Source organism: Cucumis sativus, chromosome 3 (genome assembly GCF_000004075.3).
Source record: "Cucumis sativus cultivar 9930 chromosome 3, Cucumber_9930_V3, whole genome shotgun sequence".
NCBI lineage: Eukaryota > Viridiplantae > Streptophyta > Magnoliopsida > Cucurbitales > Cucurbitaceae > Cucumis > Cucumis sativus.
The window spans coordinates 34,452,419-34,466,235 of NC_026657.2; the positions used below are offsets into that span (position 1 = coordinate 34,452,419).

The 13,817-nt window shown below is 33.2% G+C and overlaps 1 protein-coding gene across 1 annotated transcript; it reads left to right on the top strand.

The window, feature by feature from the left end:
* Window positions 1–5,089: 5,089 nt before the first annotated feature.
* Window positions 5,090–13,623, top strand: LOC101213752 (protein farnesyltransferase subunit beta). Its single transcript, XM_004141042.3, has 15 exons — window positions 5,090–5,360; window positions 5,458–5,544; window positions 6,409–6,514; window positions 6,812–6,847; window positions 7,674–7,756; window positions 7,840–7,893; window positions 8,090–8,141; window positions 8,552–8,616; window positions 9,630–9,686; window positions 9,921–9,993; window positions 10,119–10,208; window positions 10,273–10,375; window positions 11,024–11,148; window positions 11,940–12,173; window positions 12,348–13,623. Exons 1-14 carry the CDS (start codon window positions 5,239–5,241, stop codon window positions 12,171–12,173), a joined length of 1,287 nt encoding a protein of 428 aa, XP_004141090.1. The 5' UTR covers window positions 5,090–5,238; the 3' UTR covers window positions 12,348–13,623.
* Window positions 13,624–13,817: the final 194 nt, after the last annotated feature.

The following is a 13,817-nucleotide window of genomic DNA, read 5'->3' on the forward strand; positions in this document are numbered from 1 at the left end:
GTATGGTCCCGAAACAATTTATTGATATGCATGGTTAGAAATCTCATTAAATATTTGACAATACTTTTTACAATAAAAGTTGAACAAATTCAAAACTTTGATATTAGGCATGCTTTTTAACAAATTCAAACTCGAACTCCTTGTCAGGGAGAGAGACTAGGGGAAGGCATTATCCATGCCATTAACCAAAAAACTTATTTCATTTTTAAATACAAATTAACTATATGCTCTACTAGTATACAATCATAGAGGTTGAAATTTAGATCTTTTGTATTCGATTGTTTTACTAAAAAAATGTCGTACATGTATAAACACACAATCTTTGAGAAGGTCTTAGTAGCTTCGTCACCTATTGGAAAGATGAAAAAAATAACGTTTACATGTTAAATTATTAAAACCGATAAACTTGTGCACATAGTCTTTTTGTGTAGCGTTAAATTTAAGGATCTAAAAGTCTTTTTATAAATAAATACCCCTTTTACAAAATACCCAAAAAAAACAAAAAAACTCACTAATCTTAAAATATTTCTCTTTCTCTCTACTTTCTCATGTTTCTCTAATTTATTAGGGTTGATGTGCCAAAAGTATCTCAATTGAACAAAGTATCGTATTAGGTCTTTCCTCGTCCGTCCACTAATCCACTCTCAACCACCTACGAGAGTTTTCCGTTATATAAAGACAACTATAAATTATTGTTTGTGTGGAATATATTTGATGTTGACTGCTATCGCATCCTAAATATTTTTCCCTCAAAAAAAGAAAAAATATTCATCTTATAATAGAGCTTTACGTGCATCTCAAACACTTCCATGTTCAATTTGGAGTTGATTCATCCACAATACTAAAATGTCTTCATAAGGGCAACAAATGAACCAAATGATAACGAAGAATATTTTCACATATTTTCACATTAGTACCATATTGTCCACTTTGAGAATAACCCCGCGTAGTTTTATTCTTTGAAACTATCTCAAAATATCTCATATCAAATGAAAATAATTGTGTTTGTTTATGTAATATGAATCTCTCCTTTTCATTAGTTAATATAGAACGTTGTTTTGAACTAATAGGTTGCACATGATGAAAAAATCCATATGATTGACCAAATTCGAGACAAAGAGACGTGCTATTGGGTGATGTGTTTAAGTTGTATGGTGTCTAGTAGGTGACTAGGGCCCTCAAGTTTTGGCCAATGTTTTGATAAAGAAATTTTGCACATTGTCATTGAAGAGTATGATGTGTTATATACCATATTGCTTGTCTAAAGATAAATATTTAGGTTTAGCTATATTAATGAATAAAGTCTATTTGTTGTGGGTCATGTGCCTTAACTAACAAGTATTATAGATGGAAGTTTAGCGATTATATATAGATTATTATCGACAAAAAATTTGACAACAAAATAAGTGTCAGTTTGAAACAGATTTCAAACTTTTAAATATTCAAAATGGAACTTTCCTTAGATATTTTAAAAGAAAATATATATTTTATGTTAATTGAACTATGTTCACTTTGACAAATGTTCATATCATTCTTAAATTATGAAATCTTCAACTGAGTCTTATTATTTTCTTTTAACAAAGTGTGAGATGAATTTAAATGTAAAGTTTAAATATTATTTGGTCGACATTAGAATAAAATATTACTTTGATCTCTAGATCTTTGGGATTAATTTGATTCGTTTTGGTCTTTAAAATGAATAAATAATTTTGATTCATATGCATGGCACGAAACTAAAACTAAAATGAACCAAAATTGTCATTTTATAAAAAGTACGTAGACATACCAGGATCAAAATAAAACATTTTAAATATACTATGACTATGAAAAATGAAGGTTAAAAATGTATGGACCAGATTAAAAATATTTATAAATATAGTAAAATTTTACAATCTAACAATTAAAGTCTGTCAAGTCTATTAATTCTAAAAAAATTATTATATTTTGTAAAGAAAAAAAATTGAGTTTGGTGCATTTTGAAAAGGAAAATTATATTATATGACAAAAGCATTTAGAAAAAAACAGTTCATGATACATCTTTTTTACATATTGTAAATATAACAAGTATAACAAGTAGTTAGTAATATCAGATGACTACCATAAAATTATCCGAAGGTTATCAGAGAGCTATCGACTTTTAAATTTGCTAATTTTGCAATTTAGAAAATGCACCTGTTATCTCATATATATTATTATTTTTGACAATGCCCATTTAAAAATGTATTTTAAAACTGAATTGAATGAATATAATGAAAATTTTGAATTCCATTAGTTGACGCAAATTGACCGTGACGTGTACTTAGATTTAGGGATAAGGAACTAAAAAAAATCTTATCTTATACAACCAACTCAACTCTCTCTCTCTCATTATTCGGCCCTACATATATAGTTTTATTATTTTCACACATTGCTTCCTCTCTCTTCTTATATACTTCTAAGATATCCTAAACTTTTTTTTTTTGCTAAATATTTCGAATTTGATACCAATCTAAGTGACGAAACAAGTTAGAATCAAAACGGATTTAGAAAAGAATTTGACTTGAACCTTGACCCAATCTAGGTGTGCTCATCTTTGGCTAAGACTAACCTTGCCAACTAACTAAGAGTGTTTTATGCAATTTCATCCGAAGAGACAATTTCACGGCTAAATATGTGGTTCAAGGAAGATACTTGATTTCGACTTCATAGAGGTCTACTTGTTTTAAACTTTAAAAAAATGTCTAACTAAGTTGGATATTCACTTTCATAAAACCTTATGAATATCGACTCTTATTGTTTTGCCTCGTATCATTTTTCTTCACTTTCAACAACATTGACAACTAGTAGAATGACTTGTTCTCCTTCTAACACGATAATAACAAACATGGTTTTCTAAAATGTGGATGAACCAAATAAAAATGATAAGAGTTAGAAAGTGAGTGAAAAAAAAAGAGCCATATAAAAAAAAGTTAACTCATTCATACAAAAATTGTATGTTTTTTTTCTTTTCTTTTAATGAATATTCTTCCACTAATAACATATAAAACATCAAATAATTATTTAACATAATTATGAGCAAACAAAATCAGACAACGTAATTCGTAATTATTTATATATCCATATAGAAAAAAGTTTCTATACAACGATATTATGCAAAAAAAAATCATACTATCTTCATTTATTGTGTGTCACGTCAATACACTTTTAAGAATAAGATGAGACCTACTAATATTAACATGGGTCTGCTAGTACTTTTAAAATCAAATTTAAAAGTGTATACATAAGTGCATATGATACTCTTTTGTAGTACTAAAAAATTAACACTCACGTGTCATTTTTAATTTAGAAAATGGTAAATCTTTCTATACGTAATTAGTTGAAAAGTCAATAATTTTTAATATATATATATAACATTAGTTTACAAGAAACGGACTAAATCCATACCAATTAGGATTTCCTACTTTTTATCATTGTGTTTGAAAAACTGAATAGAAAAACTCTACTAAACAAAAATAATTTAAATTCTGTGGCTTAGAATATAATTTTTATAGTAAGACAATAAATTATTGAAAACAAATTGAAGAAAATGGACTAAATTTTCAAAAAACAAAACTTATATTGTTTAGGTAAAATGTAAATTATTGTAAAATAAAAAAGGAAAAAAAGAAAAATGGTTTCAATTTGGTTACAAACGGAAAGCTAAAATAGATGAATTTGTTTTGCAAATTAATTCAACAGTAAACGTCGATAAAAACAACATCCAATTTTGACCGTTGGATTTGTCATTTAGAGTGGGCTGGTGGGGGAATGAATATGGAGATATGGTGGGCCCGAATACTGACGTGGCACTTTCGAAAAGGCTGGACCTATGAAGTGCCCATCTGGTGGAGGTGGGCCGACAGCCCAACACAATCTTTCCAACGTGGCAACTGCCCACAAATTTATCTTCGGGCAGTGCATAGATGGCCTTTTATATAAAAAAAACAATATAATATTTAATTTAAAAGATAAAATAATTATATAACACAAAATTGGGTAAAAAGACTAAAATACCATTAGTCTACCACAAAAAAACTATAATTACTATCCATTTCTATCATTAATAATTGTTATCAATTTTTATACCAATAACTATGGTTAGTGTTGGAATCATGTGCACTGAAGGATAAATTTGAAATTCTAAAAAGAAAACTAAGTCAAAGTCCCTTAGATTTAGTGTTTTATTGTCTATTTGGTTCATGAGGTTTTAAAAGTAACACTTGAGTCTTTGATATTTGGAAAATAGTTCTAAACAATCTCTCGATTAAAGTTGATGGCTAGTTGACTAACGGAAAAATGACGTGACACTAAAATAACAATTATTCTAATAATTTTATATTCATTTGTGTTGCTTTACTTTAAAATAGCAAAATAACCGTGCTTATCCACAAGCCTTATCAAACTACTCACCTTACTTTGTGCATCATTAAATAGTATTTTATTAGTCATCAACTGTGTTTAGAAAGTCTTCATCATGTTGTACATATACTGGTCATGCTTTTATCAACTCTTTCATTATATGTATTATTTGTTGATATTATTGAATAGTGGAGAGAAATGAAGCCATTGTTATCATGAAGAACAAAGCAAACACTCATGTTCTTCTCCAGCAAGGCTTCAACAATCTCAATATCTTCATATTTAGAAGCAATATGGAAGGGCGTTCATTACTTCAACAACAAGTCGAATATGGTGATGAAGGAGTCGAGAGAATTCGTGATGACCATTAGAGATAGAGATGCAACAATGGATGATGAGTCTTACCAGTACTGAAATATGACCTAACTTTTTGTATGAGATATGCATCTTTCTCGATCAATTTCTTCAATCTTTCAATACATATATTTTTGTTGTTGTCTCATGCAACTTTCTTGTAGTATCTTAACGGGACGAAGACATCACAACTCTAATTTCGACTCGATCATTATTATCAATCTCCTCCGTTATCTTTGATTTTAGGAAAAAAGAGAGAGTGGCCCATACGTATATATAAATTTATAAATGGAAATGTAGTTTTTACAAAAGGAAAAAAACAATAATAAACAAAGAATACCGGGTGATTTGAAACGGGTTAAATCCGTACCCGGGTCGTGAACCCGAGGATCTAGGGTTGGTAGGAATCTCGCGCCAAAGATAATCGGCTCGTCGTTGTGAAGTTGGTACTAGGCAGAACCAAGGAGAATCCTTTCGTCCCAGTGTACTGTCTTCGGACGCCCAGTTATGGAAGCGCCGGTGCTGGAGAAGCTTACGGAGACGCAGCAAAATCAAAGGATGGTGGAATATGAGGTTGCTCGGATATACGATTTTTTCTTACGGGCTCCTCGCAGCGCTCAAGAATTCATGTAACAAGCTAGGAGAATTTTTTACTTCTAATCATTTGTTTCAAGTGGAGATGGTGTATTTCGCTTTTGGTTTTTAATAAATTTCGTTTGTTTCTAGGTTGGAGCTTCAGCGTGAAAATCATATCGAATATCTTACTAATGGTCTCAATCATCTAGGACCCTCATTTCGCGTATTGGATGCCAAGTAAGTCTCTTTTTCTTGTATGCTGTCGAGTTCGTTTCTTCAATTATTATGCAGTCTTTGCTTAAGGCAATTCATTTTTTTTCCTAAATGATTTTTTTTTTTTTTTTGAGTGGGTTAAACTCTGCAAGTAGTTTTTGGCGCGGTTTGACGTGTGTTTGAAGGCCATTTGAACTTTTATTTTTATAGCCGAGTATTTTATTCTGTTGCGTCTCTTCTCAGAATGATTTGTGCATAATGGAGCAGACTAATTTTGCGTTTCATTGTGTTCTTAGGAGATGGACATAGATACTAGTGAGGTGTGGTCCCATTTTAGATTTCGTGTTCTCATTTAGGCTTCCATTTCCAAGACCTTCTGTAACGATCATTTAGGTTATATTTTGTATAAATAGAGTCTCTTCTTGTAGTTGGGCTCCTGTTTTTGTTTGCTGTTTTTTTTATGCTGGTGTAGTCTTTCATTTTTATCTTTATGAAAGTTGTTGCTTTTATAAAAAAACTGTTAGTGAATATCATTTTGAAATTGGAACTTAGCTGGAAAAGTAACTTGTTTATGACATTTTGTTGTTGCTTGGGTTATGCATATCTAAGACAAGTTTTTCTTTGTGTTAATTCTGGTTCTAGAACACTAATGTTAGGTTGTGTTGATGAGGCCCTGGTCTCCTAAGAATTAGTGAATTAGTCATGGTCAAGTGAAGGTTCTGTGAAGACAATCCGAGTGTAAAGTTCTTGTGTCGAAGTTTCTGGTTTAATGATCACCCCTAGTCGTTCCATTTATTTATATAGTATATGACTGATTGTGTAGTTATAATGTATCAAATCCTTAGCTTATTTAAGTCCCTTCCCTCTCCTTTTTTTGACATTTTGTAGTCGTCCGTGGATTTGCTATTGGATCCTGCATTCTATTGCTCTACTGGGAGACTCTGTAGATGCTGAACTGGAGGCTAGGGCCATTGACTTTCTTAATCGTTGTCAAGTATTGTCATTCTACCTCTTCTTGTTCACCATTTACAAACGGATCTTTCTTACATTTGGGATCCTTCAGCTTGTGGACTTAGACTTGCTAATTGAGATTTGAGTATATCCTAGAATGATTATTATTATTTTATTAGCCTTTATTACCTTCCTTCCTTATTTTTGCTTCAGATAGTTGTCTTTGTTTACCTATTTGAACAAGTTACTGCATGCGTGGAAATTTCTTGCTTAATGCTAGATTGGAACACTTAAACTCTGACTATTGAAATTGTTATGTATTTGTTTCTCATTCTTGCAGGACTCAAGTGGTGGATATGGAGGTGGACCTGGACAGGCAAGTGAATTTCATATTCATTTCTATAGAAAAATTATGCTATTATTAGTATGTGATTGCTGTTAAAAGAGGGTTTTATTATTATTATTGTTGTTGTTGTTGAAGAAAGAAATGCAGCTGTGTGGACATACTAGTCAAATGTTCAGCATTAAAACGACTGAGAAATGAAACATGGGGTTTGGAGCATAGAAAATGTTCAATCACCATGTTATACTCTGCATAGGTTGTGCAACTTAGTGCATTGGTCTAGGAGTTAATCTGTACAATGCTTCCAAGATTCTTCCATACTACAAACTTACGGCTTTTTGTGTGCGCTGTGTCAGTGTGCAATGTGAACGTCCATCACTTGCATACATATGGATGAGTTATGTTATGGAACCTTAGATGTAGAAGGGTAGCAGATACTTGTACTATACTAAGAATAATTAGAAAGCACCACAATTTTGAGAGCTTTGGAGCACACGCCTCCAAATTGGACAGCCTTTAAGGACTTTCTTAAAGTAATTGGATTTCTTAGATTTTGTAGTTATTTAAGTACAGTCAGCAAGTACTGAATATTGAGACGATTGAACCTCTTCCTTCTCTAATGAGTTATCTGGTATCTTCTTCCCCACCTGCATTCCATCTTTATAGACTAGTTTCTACTGACAACCTAACTGAATATTCTTGAGCGTATCCCTCACCTAAGACCAGGCATAACATTTATTGTACTTTAAATCATGTTAATCTGCACAATTAGCATACGTTTAGTTTTTTCTTTTGCAGTTCTCAATCTAATTGAATTTATTAATATCTGTGGATTCATTAACTCTTTGGTTCCTCACAGTTACCTCACCTAGCAACAACTTATGCTGCAGTGAACTCACTTGTCACATTGGGGAGTCATGAAGCTTTGTCGTCAATTAATAGGTGGTCAGTTTATAACCAGGGGATCAGTTGCTTTTCTGAATAATTTTGCAGTGATATGACATTATCAATGAAACATCTTTCAGACATAAACTATACACGTTTTTGCTGCAGATGAAGCATCCTAGTGGAGGCTTCAGGTATCAAATAATCCTATTAGCTTATCCTGAGGGTCCTAGTTAGGATTCCATTTTGTTTCATTGTTTTTCTAGAAAATGCAATGGCTCCTTGGGTCAGCAACTCTATATTCATTGGTCAATAATTAGTGCTTAAATGATTCTATGGTTGAGTTTCATTTTTTTCCCTTTTAATGTTGTCTGTTGCTCATTTTATCAGAATGCATGACCAAGGAGAAATAGATGTCCGTGCTTGCTACACTGCAATTTCTGTAAGTCGGCATCTTATTGTTGGGTTGGGATGTAATTAGTTGTAGTGTGCATGTGCACACATGCAATTTCCAGTTATTTGAGCAAATTGCATGTTTTCAGGGCTTTAAAATTGAAAATGGCATATTGCAGCATGAAGATAGTGCATTTAATTGCATGAATATACTGCAATTTTTTATTATATTTGCTGAAATGATCATTCATGAATCATGATTCATTAATAATTGTGTTGCATATAGTCATAGAACAATATCAAGGATGGTGACATTAAGTCTTTAGGTTGTAGCTGAACAATGTTGAGATAGAGACGAATTCTTGTGACGAAGAAATGCCCATTGTTTCAATTCAAACTTTTTGCCCTTTAACTGCTTCTATCAGTGCAGCAACTGGCATTTATAGAGTTTTGTTTCAGGTTGCCAGTATATTGAACATCTTGGATGATGAACTAGTTCAAAATGTGGGAAACTACATTCAAAGGTCGGTTCCTAGAACTCAGTATTGTCTGCGTGCCTATAGTTTGTGGAGCATGTTATGAACCTGTATGCCTATAGGTTTTTTTTTTAAAACAACTGAGAAACAAGAGTAGAATAAATACAGTAAATCCCTGACCACCTCTCTCTTATTCTCAGTGGCTAGTTGTCATCTTTTTAAGCAGTTTCTGTTAGCACAACCATCATGGGTTGGCCTAGTGATATAAAAGGAGACAAAGTCTCAATAAATGGCTAAAATGCCATCGGTTTGTCCATGGTAGCCTAGCCACCTACATTAACATCGTAATTAATTTTCTACGAGTTTCCTTGACACCTAAATGTTGTAGCATAGGGGATTGTCCTGTGAAACTAGTTGTGGTGTTCGTAAGCTAGCCTGGACACTCACGAATATCAGAAAAAAAGAAAACAAGAAGTTTCTGTTAGCACCAAGCTAGAGCATTAATTTTGGACACTCTGACTTGAAAGAAACTGGGGAGTCTTTCTCAGTTTAGAAAAATCCATCAACCTTGTGGAAAACCTCATCGTGTGGATCTTACTTGGTGCAAGTTTTACGGATCTTTCTGTAATTATGGTTCAAGTTCTTTATGACCCTTGGAAGAACATTTTGTAAAACTTTTTGCATGAAGCATTGGTCTTCCCCATAATTTTTCATTTATTCAAGCTGGGATATTAAATTAGAGTTTGTGCTGAAATTTTCACTGTCAAGTGGATGTAACGTCGCAGTGGTTGGATTGAAAACCTTTAGCAAGTCAACAATCTGCTGAAAGTAAAAATTTTGAGCAGTTACTGAAATCTGCCATGGTTAAAAATTACTATATTAGCTAGAATAACCATTCCATGTAATTTTTCTTTTATTTCTCCAATTAATGCTTCTTGAAGGAGTGAGATGGACAATTGACAAGCTCTGCTGTGTTTTGATGTTTATAATTTTTTGTAAACTTGTTAAATCAGTCTGCTATTGCGTGTTATTCATTAAATGTTTGCTAATTTTCTCTGCAGTTGTCAAACTTTTGAAGGTGGTATTGCGGGAGAACCTGGATCTGAGGCTCATGGTGGGTATGTTTTTCTGTCTTTATTCATTTTATCTTGTTGGATGCTGTGTTCTCCAGCTTTCATTGGTGGGATGATAAAAGATATGAATGTTTGTTCAATCTCTATATAATTTGAAGATTCACTATATCATGGAAGTAATGGGTACCAATTTTTTAATGCTCAACACTATGAATATCTTTTCACGTTCCTAGGGAAACTTTTTTCTTTTGTACATAATTAATATATCGACCTCATCAGGTATACCTTTTGTGGTTTGGCTACTTTGATTCTGATCAATGAGGTTCACCGGTTGGACTTGCGGAGTTTACTTGTAAGACTTTGCTGAGGAAAATTAATCGCCATTGCTAATCCTGCCTTCATTTGTATTAAGACCATGCTGTTTGGCTTCAATGCTACATGTTATGGATAATATTGGAATCTCTTTCAATACATTAGGACTGGGTGGTGTTTCGTCAAGCTGGTTTAGAGTGTGGATTTCAGGGAAGAACAAATAAGTTGGTTGATGGCTGCTATTCGTTTTGGCAGGTTAGTTTCGGTATTGTTGATTCAGCGTTTCTTTGGTTTTCATTTGATTGATTTATGACAACAGGGAGGCGTTTGCTCACTATTAAAAAGATTAAGTTTGGATATTGATGAACAATCAGTTCAACCTGATGCTCGAGAAGGTTCTTCTTTTGATAATCTATCAACTGGTATGCCATCAATTTTCTGCTTTTGTTTTCAATCTATCCTTAGAGCATGTTATCTTCATCAATATTTCTTGGTGTAATTTGTCATATGGTTTTGATTCTCTTTTGTCCAATTGGAGATGTCTTTTGTAACTCATTTGTCCCTGTAATTTTCATACATCACTGAAGTTGTTATAAAAATAATAATAACAAGACAACAGTTACATGAATATAATGGATTAATTTTTTCGGACCAATAACAAGTTAGATTTTTGAGCCTATTTTGAACGTCTGCAACATATCTCACCTTTTTCTTGAAAAACTTAGCTTTGTTCTCTTCCAGCCAAATAGCAAAGCACAAATTTGGAACTATACAATTCCAAAAATATTTTTTTGCTCCAAGCATAAATTTCCCTAGTAAACAAAGACTAGACATCTCTTACGTGTCCAGTTCACATCAAGTCCAGAGTTAAGTTTACACCATAGGTACTGTCCATTCTATTCGTTATTTTGTTGAAAATCCCAAACTAATAAAGAATGAATATTATTTAGGAGTCGGTATATGATTGAAGTGTGAAACCATATATTTGATTTATCAACTTGTTATCTTGGTTATAGTCATGATTCCATTCTTAACGAGGTTAATCTTGTGATATTTATTCCTTTGATTAGGTGCGGATACTTCTCGAAAGGTCAACTATAATGATGTTGGTTATGAATTTATCGAGAAGCATCCAAGTAGTCAACCTCTTTTCAACAGCTTAGCCTTACAGCAATATATACTTCTGTGTGCCCAGGTACACCATACACCTTCGAGATTTATTTTTATTTTACTAACTCTATAATTGGTTGGAATTCTTTTTGTATTAAAAATATTTATTTTCATTCTTCTTCATTTTTGTAGTGTTCATGTAAAGTAGAATATACGAAACATTGCAGTTTTGAAATTGGTTCCAGAACGACGAGTAATTGACTGACCATCTCTCAAGATGGATGTTCATTTTATGAAACATTGTACAACTAGGACTCGTAGTCTCCTTGTATTCACCATTTCTTAATACATTCATCAATTTATCATAACTCTTTTTTCAAAATGAGTTATTTACCTCGTAAGAATTTTATGTTTTGCTTAATGCAATTATCAAATAATATAGAATTCTATCTCAAGACCAGTTGGCAATTAGACAAGTATCCCAAGAGTAAACATTGTGAGATCCCTTTATTTTTCCAATGTGTAAACCTCAACATGCATTCTCTAGATCGTGCTTCGTTCAGTTCACCTTTGGATAGGATTCCTTTTTCTTTGGGGGGAGGGGGGAACCAAATGTCCTTTTGAGCTTCTTGGGCTGTGATACCATCTTAGATAATATGAAATTCCATCTCAAAACCCATAGAGGAGAAGATCATGTATTGTGTGAACATTGTTAGATCCCTTGATTTTTTTAATGTAAGATTCTCAATGGCAATAATTATTTGTTTTTCCAAAATTTGACAATCTATTTCCTGTAAACAATCGTTTGTAGTTCAGGGCCTCTCATTGTATGTATTTCCATTTGGAGGTTTGGTTTTTATCATTCCCTGGGTGCAGGTACCTGAGGGCGGACTAAGAGACAAACCTGGGAAGCCAAAAGACTACTACCACACGTGTTATTGCCTAAGTGGCCTCTCATTGTGTCAGTACAGCTCGTCTAATGAAGATTCCCCACCACTTCCCCAGGCAGTAGCAGGACCCTATTCCAACCTCCTGGAGCCTGTCCATCCGCTATACAATGTTGTCTTCGAACGTGCAATTGAAGCACTTGATTTCTTTAGGGGGAAATAGGTAATCTCCTCCCCTTCACTTCTCTATAGCCTATTGCCATACACTAAATACCTTAAAACTGTGGTGGCTATTTACTCTGGTATTTTCTGTAATGGATTTATCTTGTGTATGTAATAATGATAGAGGATTTAATTAGGTTATGCTGTGATATCAAGTTTTGTCTCAATCTTCCAGGTTTCCAGCGTTGTCAACTCCCCCTCCCCCCCAAATCATCCTTGACTATTATCACGGTGCAATCATCAGATGCCACTACATTTAGTTGCTAAGGAAACCCTTAGGGTATGATATTCTTGGTAGTGGCTACCATGACTTGAAGTCTTTTGTTAGACCAATGCCAACCAAGACTACATCTCCTACAACCTAGTCGATCATAACCATGGAGAAGGGAGCTTTCATTCTTAACTAAAGATCTTGTCCTATTTTCAAAACAATTTGTATCCGACATCTATGAATAGTTTTGGAAGTGATGCAACACAAAGAAAGCTCTTAATTTTTATTATACGTTTAAAAGAAGGTAGTAGGTTGAAGGAAGTGGGGATGTTTGGTATTTGGAAAATTTTACTGAAGAGGGGCTAGCCCTACAGTTTAGTCTAAGGATATGCTCATTGCTCCCATGTTTATCATATGCTCTAATGGTCGGCTCAGCTTAAGACTACAAAAGTATTTTCATATTATTTTAAACAAATGGCAGTTTTGAAGGGCACGCGTTTAGGGTCGAGCCATCATTAACTCAGTTCTGGGCTTTGATCCCATTTCGTTGTTGATATACTTGTAAAAATGAGTATGGTGGTGCAGTACCCACCTTAAACAACCACTTGGAAAATCTTGGTAACCCTACGATTAATTAAAATTCTAAAAAAAAAAAGACAAAATTTAAAAGGATCTCTCTATAGCTTATCCCCTCAGATTTCATGGACCTTATCCTTTGATGTGCTATAGTCTATAGAACATATCTTGTTCAAGCATAGTCGTATCTATGAAGAAAAGCCATATCATTGTCCTATAATCTTTACATTGTGCCATATTGGCCACTTATGAATTAATTTTCTACAAGTTTCCTTGAAACTCAAATGTTGTAGGATTAGATGGGTTATTCCATGAGATCAGTCGAGATATGTGTAAGTTGACTCGATACTCATGAAGAATATTTACATTGTGACTTCTAAATAATTTAATATTTCCAAGTTTTCAACTTGTAGACTAAACAAATTTATGGTTAGTTTAGACCATGTTGTCATTTTACTCTAAACAATTGGAGCTCAAGATTAGGAAACGGATCAAACTGATAGTCTAAGATCTTTGTACATTATAGTGACTTGGATGTTGCTCAAAAGATCTTATTTGTTTTACTACTTTTCCTTTTCTTTCCTCTTCTACTCAGGGTAATTTGTATCTGTTAGAGTACTTTATCTTACATTTTGAGATGAAATAAAAATGTCGTGTTTTGGTTTACGTTTTTCTTAGAAAAATATTTGAGCTCTGGTTGCATCAGGAGCTGCACTTGTATTTGTGCAGCTCACCCAAATGCTCAATCACAAGCTAAGAACAAAGTTTTCTTTAAATATAGATTATATATTTACTTTATCCTTGAAGGAGATGCATGAAGTGAAGAAGGGTGCAGCAGGGGCTACACCCAAGTATTAC

Excerpts from the sequence above, each read along its gene's own strand:
- LOC101213752 (XM_004141042.3), top strand. The coding sequence starts at position 5,239 with ATGGAAGCGCCGGTGCTGGAGAAGCTTACGGAGACGCAGCAAAATCAA. Across the intron at positions 9,687-9,920 it reads GGATCTGAGGCTCATGGTGG|GTATACCTTTTGTGGTTTGG; the intron begins GTATGTTTTTCT and ends CGACCTCATCAG. Across the intron at positions 9,994-10,118 it reads TGGACTTGCGGAGTTTACTT|GACTGGGTGGTGTTTCGTCA; the intron begins GTAAGACTTTGC and ends TCAATACATTAG.